Source organism: Alosa sapidissima, chromosome 9, assembly GCF_018492685.1.
Source record: "Alosa sapidissima isolate fAloSap1 chromosome 9, fAloSap1.pri, whole genome shotgun sequence".
NCBI lineage: Eukaryota > Metazoa > Chordata > Actinopteri > Clupeiformes > Clupeidae > Alosa > Alosa sapidissima.
This window is the reverse complement of record NC_055965.1, coordinates 20,438,252-20,451,958: the sequence shown is the minus strand read 5'-3', so window position 1 is coordinate 20,451,958 and position 13,707 is coordinate 20,438,252. Positions and strand designations below refer to the sequence as shown.

The window sequence follows — 13,707 nt, the reverse complement described above, 5'->3', positions numbered from 1 at the left end:
CCTGCTGCCAGCCTACAAACCGAAGCTAAAGCGTGAGCAACCGGCAGTGACTGCAGTGGTCTGCAGAACACAAGTCTGAACTTCAGGATTGCTTTGACACGGTCAGATAGGAACTCAAGGTAAGCGCTCAGAAGACAGACGGCTAAAAACAGTATGGGAAGAAGTTGGAGAATGACTCCAGCGACTGTGACCCCCGTCGCCAGTGGAGGGGACTGCACGGACTAGAAAGTGACACCAGCTCTGCTTACGGACACCCCCGCCTCGCTTCCAGAAGAACTGAATAAATTCTATGTTCGTTTTGAGTCTCGTGACTCTTACCTGGTGGATGAAGGTGCGCTTCCAGTGGAAGAAGACATTTTACAGATGTCGGAGGCTGAGGTCAACAAAACTTAAACGGGTAAAAATTTGCAAGGCCCTGATGGCATCCTGTCTTGTGTGCTCAAGACGTGCGCCCTCAGCTGTCACAAGTCTACTGAATGACTACCGGCCCATCGCTCTAATCTCCGTGGTGATGAAGTGCCTGGAGAGACTGGTTGCAGCCTACATCAACACACACCACCCTGCTTTCCTGGACCAACTGCAGTTTACATACAAGTACAACAGATTCCTGGATGATGCCATCCCCATCGCCTTGTATACTGCCCTATCTCACCTGGACAAGAAAACGCCTATGTCAGGATGCTGTTCATTGACTACAACTCTGCCATTAACACTGATGTGCCATCAAAACTAGTGTTAAAGCTCAGAGACCTGGGTCTGAGCAGCCCCATATGCAGCTGGGTGCTGGACTTCTGACCAATAGGCTCTAGTCAGTGAAAATTGGCAACAGGAAATCATCAACGCTGATCCTCAACACCGGTGTTCCATAAGGCTGTTGCCTCAGTCCTCTGCTGTACAGTCTGTTCACTCATGACTGTGTGGCAAAGCATTAAAAAACAACAGTATCATCAAGTTTGCAGATGATACTACAGTGATTGGCCTCATTAGCAACAACAATGAGGCCTCCTACAGAAAGGAGGTGAGACATGACTGTATGGTGTGCCAAAAACAACAACAACAACAACCTCTCCCTGAAAGACATCAAGACTAAAGAGATAGTCATCAACTTCAGGAAGAAAGGTGGCAATCAGGTCCCTCTCTGCATCAATGATTCACCTGTGGAAATGGTCAGCAGTTTTCGGTTCCTGGGCATACAGATCACCGACTCCCTCATGGTCTCTGCACTCCACCGGTATCCTCAAGAAGGCACAGCAGAGACTGTTGTTTCTGAGGAGGCTAAAGAGCTTTGGGGTGGGAACAAAAACTCTGACAAACTTTTACCACTGCACCAGAGCGTCCTGACTGGATGCATCACAGTGTGGCTAGAGAACCTGTCGGCTCACCATCTCAGACTACTGTCAAGGACTGTCAGGACTGCATCCAAAATTATTGGGGCTGACCTCTTTCAACTTCAAACAATTTACTCCACAGATTGTCAGAGAAGGGCTGAGTCCATCATCAAGGATGCCAGCCACCCAGCTCACTCCCTCTCCTCTCTGCTTCCCTCTGGTAAGCGCTACCGGAGCATTACCACCCACACCACATGATTCAGTGAAAGTTATTTCAGATATAGTTTTTTTTTTAACAAGCTGCACACATACATTCACATTAAATCATATGTATGACACATACACACACAGTAGACATATGTACACATGCATGCACATGCACACACACAGGCACACACAGAAGCACATGCATGCACACACACACACACACACATACACGCACACATGCACACAATTCAAGAATTTCTCAGAATTATGAACAGATACCAGTGAGAACTGAGTGTACATAATGCAATTCAGTGAGACAGTTAAGTATAAGTATAGGTGTGTGCTGAGTGTGTTTCACTAATTCACGGATTGGGATAAATGCAGAGACCAAATTTCCCTCACGGGATCCAACGAGTATATATAAATACTATATACACCCTCACACACATACACCCACACATACAAACACACCTACATACACAAACACACACACAAAAAAACTAACTGATAAGGCACACACACTTAATAAACACACACAGAAACACACATATACACAAAACAACCACATACTCTGCACACACTCAATTACAAACACAAAAAAGGAACAAAATAGGAAATTAACACAATTTGACAAACGTGACTTATTTATGTGGAAAAAATGTGCTGGACTGGGCGGCGGTCATATTTCGTACCGCTCTGCGGTACATCTAGTTATTTACCCTTTTATCCTTGCACTACTGCAACTGTGGCATAAGAAATTCGCTGTACTGCAAAATACCGGTATATGTAACAATAAAACTTGAAACAAACACACACACTCACACAAACAGACTGACACACAAGAAAACACACACACACACACACACACACACACACACACACACACTCAAATACACACACAAATACACTCAAATGTAGGGATGCACGATATATCGGCGGCCGATATATTATTAGCCGATAAGTGAAAAATTTTAAATATTATTAGATATTTTTTTAAGTCCTAATTTAGGCCTACGTAAGGTCCGTCTGGCTACACTGAGCTTGGTTGGCTATACTTGAGCTTGGTTGGCTATACTTTTTCCTCAATATAATGTCAGCGGTGTGAATGTATTTCACCACTCTGTGGATATGTGTTAATTTGGGAATCTGTGCATCTCAAAATCCTCTCGTGAATGATCCGCCATTTAACCTTAACAGAGCGGAGCTCAGCCCTATCTAGAGCCGTCTTGTGCTGGTGTGTTTGCACTTTACCGCGCTGGTCGGGTAAACAAATAAACAAACTCGTTAGTGGGACGAGTACATAAGTAGGCCTAGTTCTAAGTTGTGTTTTAGTATTATATTTGCATTACTTTAGCTTGGGTTTTGTGTTATTACCTAGAAATATGCTAACCATTCGTGCTTCAGTTCCAGACAGGTCACCATAATAAGGCTAACTCCTTTCATTTCTGCTGCAGCAGGTTGTGCGCAACAGAGTAGACAGACATAAGATACAGTCTGAGGAGTTGCAGCTTTATTCAGTTACCCGCAGTTGAAACTAAACCTAAGTTACCCTCACAAACTCTGATTTGGTCGCTATACTGTAGCTTATTCCAAGCTGAGTCTTTTATGAGCGTTTAGTCCTAAATGAAAACGATTCAAACTCTCTAGCCACTCACTCGCAATTCACTGACGTCAGGTTCACTTAAAAGAGCCACACATACTGTAGGGCTAGGCTACTGTTATGTTGTTGACTGCCGCACTATTGAGGACTATTATGAGTTCTGTCCATCATTTGGTGGTAGGTAAAATTACTGCAATAGAATTATGCTTATTAGATGCTTTCCCCAAATCACTTTTCACAATTTTTTTTCAAGAGTAAAATTATCGGTTATCGTATCGGTATCGGCCACAACAAACCAATAAATATCGGTTATCGTTATCGGCACCATTATAACTTATACACTACCCAACAAGTCTGCAGTTACTTTGAATTTAAAACATATACTACATGAGTTTGAATAGGAAATACAGTAGCTGGAATCAAAATAAAAAAGTAATTTACAGTAATATTTCATTAAATATTTAATTTCATAATATATAATTGAAATAATAATCCACTAATAATCCAATAATTCAAATTGTGCTTGTTTTTTCTACCCTCTCATTCTATTCTTTTCTTCCACTCTAACTTGAGACTCTCCACATGTCTCTCCACATGAGACTCTCCACATCTGTCTCTGTTCTCAGGGGCCTCTCATGTGTCATGCCGTACTAGTTCTCCTTCTTTCTTTGTCTGCCATCCCTCTGATGTCTGGCTACTGGAACATGCCAACATGTCAATCTGTCTCTGTTCTCTCTCTGTCACTATGATTCAGTGTGTTTCTGCAGGACGCCACAGACCCCCACACATGCTCTAAAGGCCTTTCACATACTGTGGTGGCCTATGCCACAGTGACATAGCTGCTAATAAAGAACACTTCAACATCATTAGTAGATCAGTACAACACTCAACAGTAGATCAACACTTACATTTTCTCAGTTCTCCACGGGCATGTCTATAAAGGAAAGAGAGAGAGAGAGAGAGAGAGAGAGAGAGATAGATAGATAGAGAAAGAGGGAGAGAGAGTGAATATCAGAACATTAGCTCTCCACTCTGTAATCGTCAGCATCATGTGAAATGTTCTTTTAATAGTAATATTTAAAAAAAATCGAAAAATTACATCGAATCGAGGATTTGGAGAATCGTGACACCCCTACTAATGAGGGGTATTATGTACCATCACCCTCACAACAAAGTTCAGAATAAACCTACAGGGTCACTGACAGCAAGACTTTAAGTGGCTCATTGCTCTTAATACACAGTGGGCCAGATGTACGTACATTTGCGAACTTAGCGTTATCAGCGCCATGGACAAACCGCAGATCGCAATCAGACCCAAGTTTCCGTCGTATTTATCAAACTCTCAATCCATAGTGTAAACCGCCTTTCTCTGCCTTTCTCCGCCCATTACAGCAATTTACGAACGTCCACAACTGAACGGCAGAGCCTAAATACTAGCGCAGTTGAATAAAGTTAACTGATGACAACATTGAAAAGAATCAAACGTTCATGAAATAATGCCATACATGATAAGGTCAATAAGCAGGGATAGAATGAAGATCAGTAGTTCTACTCAAACTACTTGTGCACGTAGGCTATGGAAGTAGGAAAGTTTAAGACGTGAATGACGTGAAAGTAAGACATTCGAAAGGCCAACGAAAGTTAAGGTTGCTTTAGATAGTACTACTTACAAAACTGGTGTTCTAAATAGTGATTCTGTTGTCTTTGAAAGGTTCTCTTATTGAGGCATTGAACTGCAATTTGGATTAACACCTGCTTTTACAAGGCGGAAGTATTTAGGCGCAGAATAGACGTGCGCCTTCACGAGCAGTCTTTGTACATACCGCTGAATACATAATTAGGCGCTATTTAAGCTTCCCCTCCCATCTCTTTACGCTAAACTCTCACTTTCCTCTGGATCCTCCCATGAATGCATATGCATGACACGAAAAACGCAATGTGCCATTTTCAGCTCCCGCGACAGGCAGTTTGCGCTTTAACATCTTTGCCGCCTGTTTGTACATACCTCGCAATGATTTTACACGCACGTTGCGAAACAAATAGGCCTATGCCTGAAGTGGGCGCAAAAGCGTTCAGTACATTTGGCCCAGTATCTTTATATATGTATATCTACCCAGCAGTACATATGGGTGAGGAGTGTGTTGAGTGTCATTGTAGTCATGTCAGAGTCAGGTCTAATGTCAAAGCAGTTTCATTAATAGTTTGGAGTTAGATGACTACGATGTACTCTGAAAACATTCACCATCTGTGCCTGCTAAGTCACTGACAACAAGGCTTTGTGTGGCCTATTGCTCGTATAACACAGCAACGCCATTGTGTAGCCATTTTAAACATTTTAAGTTGGTGAAGATTATTGTCTAGTAATAATGGTAGAATTTACTTCTGCTACAACATCAATACATTTATGTTATTCTAAAACCCTTAATTTCCCTTAAAAACCCTGTTTCGGGGGCTTTTATTTTGAAACAGCTTTTTATTTTGAAACCGTTCCAACCGCAAGGTTGTAATGTAAACAGAACTAACATTAGGCTAAAACAGAGACGTGAACATAGTGAAATGAAACAACACAGAATGATGATTTGATTGTTTCAGCACACTCCGAAGAGACCCAAGGTTAGTGTTCATGGAATATGTACTTATCAATGTGCATTTTAAGCCTTAAAGTAACTTTGGACTGTAACTAGATCACATTTTCACTTGCTAAGTTGAGTAGGCTAAGTTAGTTTTAATTGACATGAATGAATGAATACTTCCACACCGGTGATTTCAAAGTAGCAAGAGGAGCTTTGATTTCGGTAGGTTGATGTGTAGGCCTATATTTTAACTGGCTGCAGCCTAACATTAGAGGAGGGTTGACGCTGCAGTTCAGCATGTACGTGTGTGTGTGTTTGAGCGTTTTGGCATACATGCTGGATGTGACATTGGGGGTGTGGCTGCATCGTCGATTCTACTTTTAAGTTCGAAGTTCGAGATTGAGGTGTAATTTCGATCGATTTCGATATAAAATCGAAATCGTGACACCCTTACTCATTAGTCACCTAATTACAAACAATTCACTAGTTCACAATCCGAAATTTGTACATAAAGACATGCATGTCGCAAGAAGGCGATGCAAAGCATGTTTGGCGAGGTCTCTGACGAGGGTCCAGAAGTGTTTTGTGGGATCATGCAAGAGTCAACTGCACAGGAGTTCTTAACTAAGGAAAATTCCGTCACGCTCCTCCTGAACTTCCGTTTGCAAACACAATTTAATGAATATAATGAAATTGCAACTTCAATTACATCAATATGTTATAATGTATCACTGACTCAGCCATATCAGACATTAGACTGGACTCTGACATAACTACGATGACTCAACACACTCTACACCTAACCCATATTTACTGCTGGGTAGAAAAAAAACACTTATATAATGTTGTGTGGTGAACATACTGGTACTGAAACCACATCTCAAAGACACTGTTTAAAAGCCTGAGGAGAAAAAGGAAAACGAAAGTCAAACACAAACCTCAATGTCTGCAGCTTACAGTTGATGTCATCTTTCAGTGCACTTGAAAGATGAATTCCAGTGATGTTCATGTAATTATCACTCAGGTCCATTTCTGTCAGGGAGACCAAGTGCTGCACAGCAGAGGCTACAATCTCACAGGATTCCTCTGTCAGTTTACAACCAGCAAGTCTACATAGAATGACAAAGACAAAGTGCAAAAGGCAGATAGGAATTATATCATTTAATTTAATCACTTATATAATCACAATGATGTTAAAGTCCATATAAAATCATAACATATGTTAGGAATAGTGGCAAAAAAATAGTATTATTATACAGTATATCCAAAGTGTGAATGTATAAATAAGGCATCTATGAACTCTGTCTTTCAGAGTATTACTGACCTCAGTTTCTCCAGTTGGCAGTTTGGGTTTCTAAGACCAGAGAACAGCTTCTCTTCTGATGTTTGCAGATCACAGCCACTCATATCTAACTCACTCAGTTGAGAAATATATGACTGCAGAACTGAGACCACAACCTCAGAGGAGCTGTGTTTGAGTCTACAGCTGATGAGTCTACAGCGAGAGAGGAAAACACTGTAAGCAACATGTCCTCTATACTCCTTACATTCCCAAATATGAAATGCCAGTGAATAAAAAGATGGACAGCTTTTGCTGTGCAAAATACAGACCTCACTTTACAGTCTTGATTCAGTGATTGATGGAGCAGTTCTTCTCCACAGTCCTGAAGCTCACTGTCACTGATGTCCAGCTCTCTTAGGTGGGAGTTTGCCCACTGAAGGGTCAAGGCCAGAAACCTTCCTCTCAGTTTACAGCCAACAAGTCTGTACGAACATAAACCATGTAACAGAATCACAGAGAGTGAAATCAGAGACCAATCAAGAGTGAAACACAGATGTTGTTATTGTCTGGTTAATACACTCTATAGTTAACAGTGCTCCATATGGGACACATTAGGATTAGGAGGGAGTGTTATACTAATCAATCAGGTCTGTGACCAACTCTCTCACACCATTGGCACAACTACAAAAGACAATGTTTCTCAAATTCATGCTGTGATTTCAGAATATGTGACTGTGTACTGACCTCAGTTTTTCAAGCTGGCAGTTTGGGTTTCTAAGACCAGAGAGCAGCTTCTCTTCTGATGTTTGCAGATCACGGCTACTCATGTCCAACTCACTCAGTTGAGAAATATATGACTGCAGAACTGAGACCACAACCTCAGAGGAGCTGTATTTGAGTCTACAGCCGGTAAGTCTATAGCAAAATAGGAAAACACTGTAAGCAACATGTAATCTAGAACTAACAGTAGGGTCACATGGGATCATGTTTTGTTGCCCTGTCAGATTGTACTGAGAGACAGTGCAAAATCTAGTTAATAATCTAGTCTTTAATTAAGATATGGGCACAGTGCCAGTGTGGAGACTTCTTTTGTACAGATTTTTCTTTTTTTAAGTTTGAAATAGCCTTCTATTATATATTTTATTTGATACTCATTATTATTTTGTTTAGGACTATTGTAATAATCAGAACAGAGAAGAAAATGTATTGCAATTTTATGCTACTTATTTTGTGGTAGAAATATCGGTATCGGTACTCGGTATCGGTAAGTACACAAATGTAAATACTCGTACTCGTATCGGTTTGAAAAAAATGGTATCGGGACATCGCTACATAATGCTCTACAAAATGTAGACTTTGCACGTCACACACACACACACACAGTCATTTTGTGGTAAATTCCCATTGAAAAAGGCCTAAGTAACACTCTTCAGTACGAACTCAATGTCCTAAATAACACTACGCAGTAAGAACCAAATGTCCTGTTCCACTAACAGTCATGTACTCACATATATGCCAAAAAGTACCTAAGGCCACTGGACAGTTAGGAAACCAGCACATAAACATGATAAAAGAAGCCAACATTAGAACAGTAGCCCCTAGTAAAAGAGGAACAGAGACCAACGTAAAAGAGGATTGGCCCATCAGCATGTCAATCATATGCTGATGGGAGGAACATTGACTTCAGATTGGACATGTGACGTATGGAAACTAGGAGGACCTGAGACATTGTGCTTCGCGCATAAGGCGAGGCACAGCAGTTAGGACTTCAGATCGTGCACACCTTCTTGTGGGAACTGCTTATCTGCAGATACCTTTGATTCACTTTACTGCTTAGAGGTACTTGGTCAGACTTTGTCAGGCTTGGTCCATTGTCAGTACTTGTGAATTAAAACTTTGTGATCAACGGCAGCTCTCTTTAGTCTCAACGTCTCTTCTTGGATCGGGTTTTACCAGAGTGCTAATTGGAGGTTTATTGGATGGCTTTCTGGATTTTCCACCACAATTTCATTGTTAAGTCTTTGGAAAAAACAGCTGGTTGGTTTCTGTCCAATATAGCTTACATGTTTGCTGTGTATATATTTCAACGTCTCTCTGAAGATTAGTCCAGCAGCGCCCCCGCTAGCTTAGCAAAGTGAATGGAATTTCGTCACCGGATAGCATGTTGTGAGTAGAAGTAAGCCAACAAAATTACTTTTTGTCAGTAAGTACTTTTTACTTCTACCTAATTACTTCTTGTGGCCTGCATATTCACGAGTACAAATGGCAATGTAAATTAAGACGAGGCGATTTACTAGGCAGATATTGACTTGGGATATTGGGGGGAAGCACAGATGAAGCAATGCTACTTTCGTAGTCTTCCTAGTGTCTCTAGTAGCCTATGTTATCTCACACAATGTTTCGGTAATTTAGGCTACATAAAAGGCCGTTAGATAGTGATGGATATGAAAATTATTTTTATCAACTAGTAGGTCTAGCCTATTATACAGAGGAGACACTGATTCATAACATCTGACTAACTAACACTGTGTGGGCAGGTGACGTTCCAAGCCTGGACTTTTGAATAATATTCAAAGAAAGGTTATTCGGAATGATACATACGTGACACAAATTCTTGCTTTTGAGATGTTCTTATAATATTTTGTGTTTCAAATTGCAGGAGATCTGTTACATTTTGAATTTTGTGTGAGCAACAATTAGATCTGTGCGTAGAGTTTTGAAAATGTGTGTAAGCAGTTGTTAAAAACTGTTTGAGCAAGCACCAACCTCTGTGCAATGTGCAAAGAAGTACTGACCTCAATTTACAGTCTTGATTCAGTGGCTGATGGAGCAGTTTTCCTCCACAGTCCTGAAGCTCACTGTCACTCATGTCCAGCTCTCTTAGGTGTGAGTTTGCCCCCTGGTGAGCCAAGGCTAAAAATCTTCCCCTCAGTTTACAGCCAACAAGTCTGTAAAAACATCAGCCATGTAAAACAGAATCACAAATACTGAAATCAAAGATGATACATCTACCAAGTGTAAAGCGACAATGCTTGTATTGTCTGGTTAAAGGTGCTCAAAGCGATTTCTAAGCTAAAACATTTTTGTCACATACTGCAAACATCACCTCACCATCCGCTAGCTACCTGTGCCCCGAATCACTGTAAAAAATGCGGTCTCTGTGTACAGCCCAGGCTCCAAAAAAGGTAACAAAAATAACTTGGTCCAGCCTGGACCATAAAAACATAACAAACTGTTCCAGCCAATCACCTATAGGAGAGTTTCAATTGCATGGGAGGGAGTAGCTGTTTTGTTTGAACGTCAAGTGGCATTACCCAAAATCGCTTAGAGCACCTTTAACACAGTCTACTTTTGATACCAGTGTCTGACAAACAGTCAACAATATTTCTGACCTTAGTTTTTCCAGTTTGCAGTTTGGACTCTGTAGAGCAGAGTCCAGCTTTTCTCCTATCATCTGCAGGTCATTCTGACTCAGGTCCAGCTCTCTTAAGGGGCAGTTTTCAGACTGCAGAGCTGAGGCCACAATCTCACAGGACTTCTCTGTTAGATTACAGCCAGCAAGTCTGCAAGAGAGGCAAAAGAGTATAAAAAGGTTAAGTGTCATGTTTAAATCTGCAGCAAAAGTGAGAGTAAAACACTGATGCTGTTATTTTAGTTTTATATTATTTAGTGCTGCGTTCGCCAATAGTTTTTTTCCCGGTGTTACGTGGCAACTGACTCCCATGTTAACTGACTGCGTTGATGACGTTTTACGATTGATGACGAGTCTTCGATAGATGTGGCCGCAGATTTGTCACTTTCTGATATAAACTAGAGACGAACAAATACAAATATGCATGTCATGTTTAAATGTCAAAATTGTCTGTATTACGCTACATGCACTGGACCATGAATGTCACCAAAAAATAAATATACCTAAATAGCATATTATTAACTCCTCATGGGTATCAAACAGCTACTAAATGAGAGTGTATGCATGATAACAAGTCTTCCACCTGCTTGCGCCACAAACCAGCTGCGATTATACAAAGTCAATTGCGCTGGAGTGCAAGATAGAGCCCTTTAGGTCAATATCACACCGAACTTCTCCTTTAAATGCGTTGACAGTTCATTGCTCCTGCCAAATGGATCGCCGAATGGGCAGTCCCCACCAGCGATGCCACAGCGAGGAGTGCGTTTCCCGTACAACTACGGAGGTTAGCTTTTTTGTTCAAGAGTCTGAATCTAAGTCGAGGTTTTGACAACAATATTCACATCGTTGGCTAAGTTTATCTTTTGTGCATCTGGCGTCAGTGACATCTTTGACATGAAGATCCCCGGAACTATGCTTCTACTATCATTCTACCACAGGTCGAGAGGTGTAGTTGTAACTACACAACTTTACGATAGTGGTTGCGAATGTTTGTTGCTACTATGGTTTTGGGAAACACTAACGTAGTATAACGATGCATCGGACTATGTAAGTTCCACCACCATAGTTCAAACTATCGTTTTTGGAAACAGTCGGGTCGTACTTACATAGTTTCAACCATGTTAGTTGCTAACGTAGTTTTGGCAAGTCACATGCTTTTGGGAAACGCAGCCCAGAGCCGTATATATGGCTCTCTATATACGGCTCCATATACGGCTCTGGCCGCAGCGGACTTAAGCTGCCTCCTAGTGGTGACGGTTGTAATCCATTTCACGCAGCTGCGTGAAACACGCGGAGCGTGAGTGAAACGATGATTTCTAAATAGCACCCACTGTATATCATACAAGACAGAAACATTGAACATATTTTATTTATAAAAAATCCTGTAGATTATTGTAGATATGTTAAAATTATGATCAATAATAATCTAACAATGGCATTATTAAGTGAAGAGTACATGATGACTTGTTCAGGACTTGAAAAAGATTGGGACTTGGACTTGACTTGCCCCTCTCTGTCTTTACTTGGACTTGACTGCTAAGACTTGGGACTTACTTGTGACTTGCCAAAACAGTGACTTGGTCCCACCTCTGCTGGCTACCATGTTATCTTGGTACAGTTGCCCAAGCCATTTAGTAGGCCTTCAAAAGGATAAGTTTTACACATCTTTCACTAACTGAAAAACAGATCCATGTTAACTTGATTTAGCGCGTTTGTGAGAGCTTGAAATTGTTTTTGCCTGTGTCATTTAGGTCAGATAGTCACCAGTGTTTCCCATACATTGACTTATTTGTGGCGGCCCACCACAATATCAACATTGACCACCACACAATGATTTTCCAGGTTGTACTAAATTGTGCTTAAATCTGGTTAGCATCATAACCACGCTGTGCTAATTTGTTAAAAACTGTTGTATTCAAGTCAATTCTGCAAACCAACCACCACAAATGGAATTCAATTCTGTGGGAAACACTGGTCACAATAACCAAACTGGCAAATGGCGAAGTTAGAGACTACTCCGCTCTATAAGGACACAGACTGAATTGGAGTTAGGCTACCACTTACGAAATCACATATCACTGTTTTGTGTTACATCAAACACTGATGGTTAATCACCTTTGTCCACTTTTCATTATTGTTACATCACAAATGCAAAAGCTTTGCTGTCAAAATGAAGGATACAACAAAGTGAATGACGTGGGTTTGCACTCACTGGCTACATTTGAGTTGCATCCACGGTGGAAAATAGCATAACAATAACATTAGTTCTATACAGTTAATACATAATCCAACTAACGTTAGGAGTCCATAATCTGTAGAGTGGAGTCATAATCTGTAGAGTAGGCCTAGAGTTAATAGCCTTGAAGAAAACTGGATCATGGTATGTTGAAATGTATCCCCGAAACCAGTTAACATAGGCATTTTCCTAAATCAAATAGTATCTCACCGAGATTTGAGATCAATCTTATATGACTCATCTGTACATCGGGACATACACTGTGTTCCAAATTATTACGCAACTTACATTTTTCTCAGATTTTCCTAAATAGTTGATGCAAATGACAGTCAGTATAATTTTCAAGTCATCAAATGTTAGAGTATAATTCAAATTGTATTGAACAAACCTCCCAATGATAACAGTATTTTTTTTTCAAAAATAAAAAAGCTCAAAATGCACTGTTCCTAATTATTATGCACAACAGAGTTTCAAGACATTTTAAAGGTTGTAAAGAACTAAAAATGGTCATTTGTTGAATTTACAGCATTATGAGGTCATATAAATTAAATCAAAAGTTATTTCAATCAAAAACATCTTAACAGGCCAAATTACATGTTAACATAGACCCCTTCATTGATATCACCTTCACGATTCTTGCATCCATTGAACTTGTGTGTTCTTGGAGAGTTTCTGCTTTAATGTCTTTGCAGGATGTCAGAATAGCCACGCAGAGCTGCTGCTTGGATGTGAACTGCCTCCCATCCTCATAGATCTTTTGATTGATGATGCGCCAAAGGTTCTCAATAGGGTTGTGTCGTGGTTTTATGGAAAGATATTCTTTAGTTTTATCAAAATATATTCTGTACATTGGGAAAAACTGTCTGAGGTCCATGTAGTGAAACAGCAGGGGAAATTATAGCTAAGACACACCCATGCTTGGGGCCAGGAGTTTACTTATAAGGACATGTATGCCTAGAGAGACTGGGCAGACTAAGTGGCTGTTCAAGCAGGGTCAGAGGTCACTTGTAGAAATATACAATGAATACCTAGGCACATATGCATTACTTAAAATGGTAAGAAGGCGATA

At 40.6% G+C, this 13,707-nt stretch overlaps 1 protein-coding gene across 24 annotated transcripts in view; it reads right to left on the bottom strand.

Moving 5' to 3' along the window:
* Positions 1–13,707, bottom strand: part of LOC121718036 (NACHT, LRR and PYD domains-containing protein 12-like) — a 135,617-nt gene that overhangs the window by 92,239 nt on the left and 29,671 nt on the right. For 12 of the 24 annotated variants that reach the window (XM_042102809.1, XM_042102802.1, XM_042102807.1 and 9 more), the window contains 5 exons: positions 10,383–10,553; positions 9,786–9,938; positions 7,735–7,905; positions 7,320–7,487; positions 7,033–7,203 (listed from right to left, as the gene is read on the bottom strand). The exons of 6 other annotated variants lie outside the window; for them this stretch is intronic. In XM_042102809.1, the coding sequence (XP_041958743.1) occupies positions 7,033–7,203; positions 7,320–7,487; positions 7,735–7,905; positions 9,786–9,938; positions 10,383–10,553 (834 nt within the window). The remainder of the gene's footprint in view (positions 1–7,032; positions 7,204–7,319; positions 7,488–7,734; positions 7,906–9,785; positions 9,939–10,382; positions 10,554–13,707) is intronic. 6 more of the 24 variants (XM_042102793.1, XM_042102805.1, XM_042102796.1 and 3 more) reach the window with 6 other exon arrangements.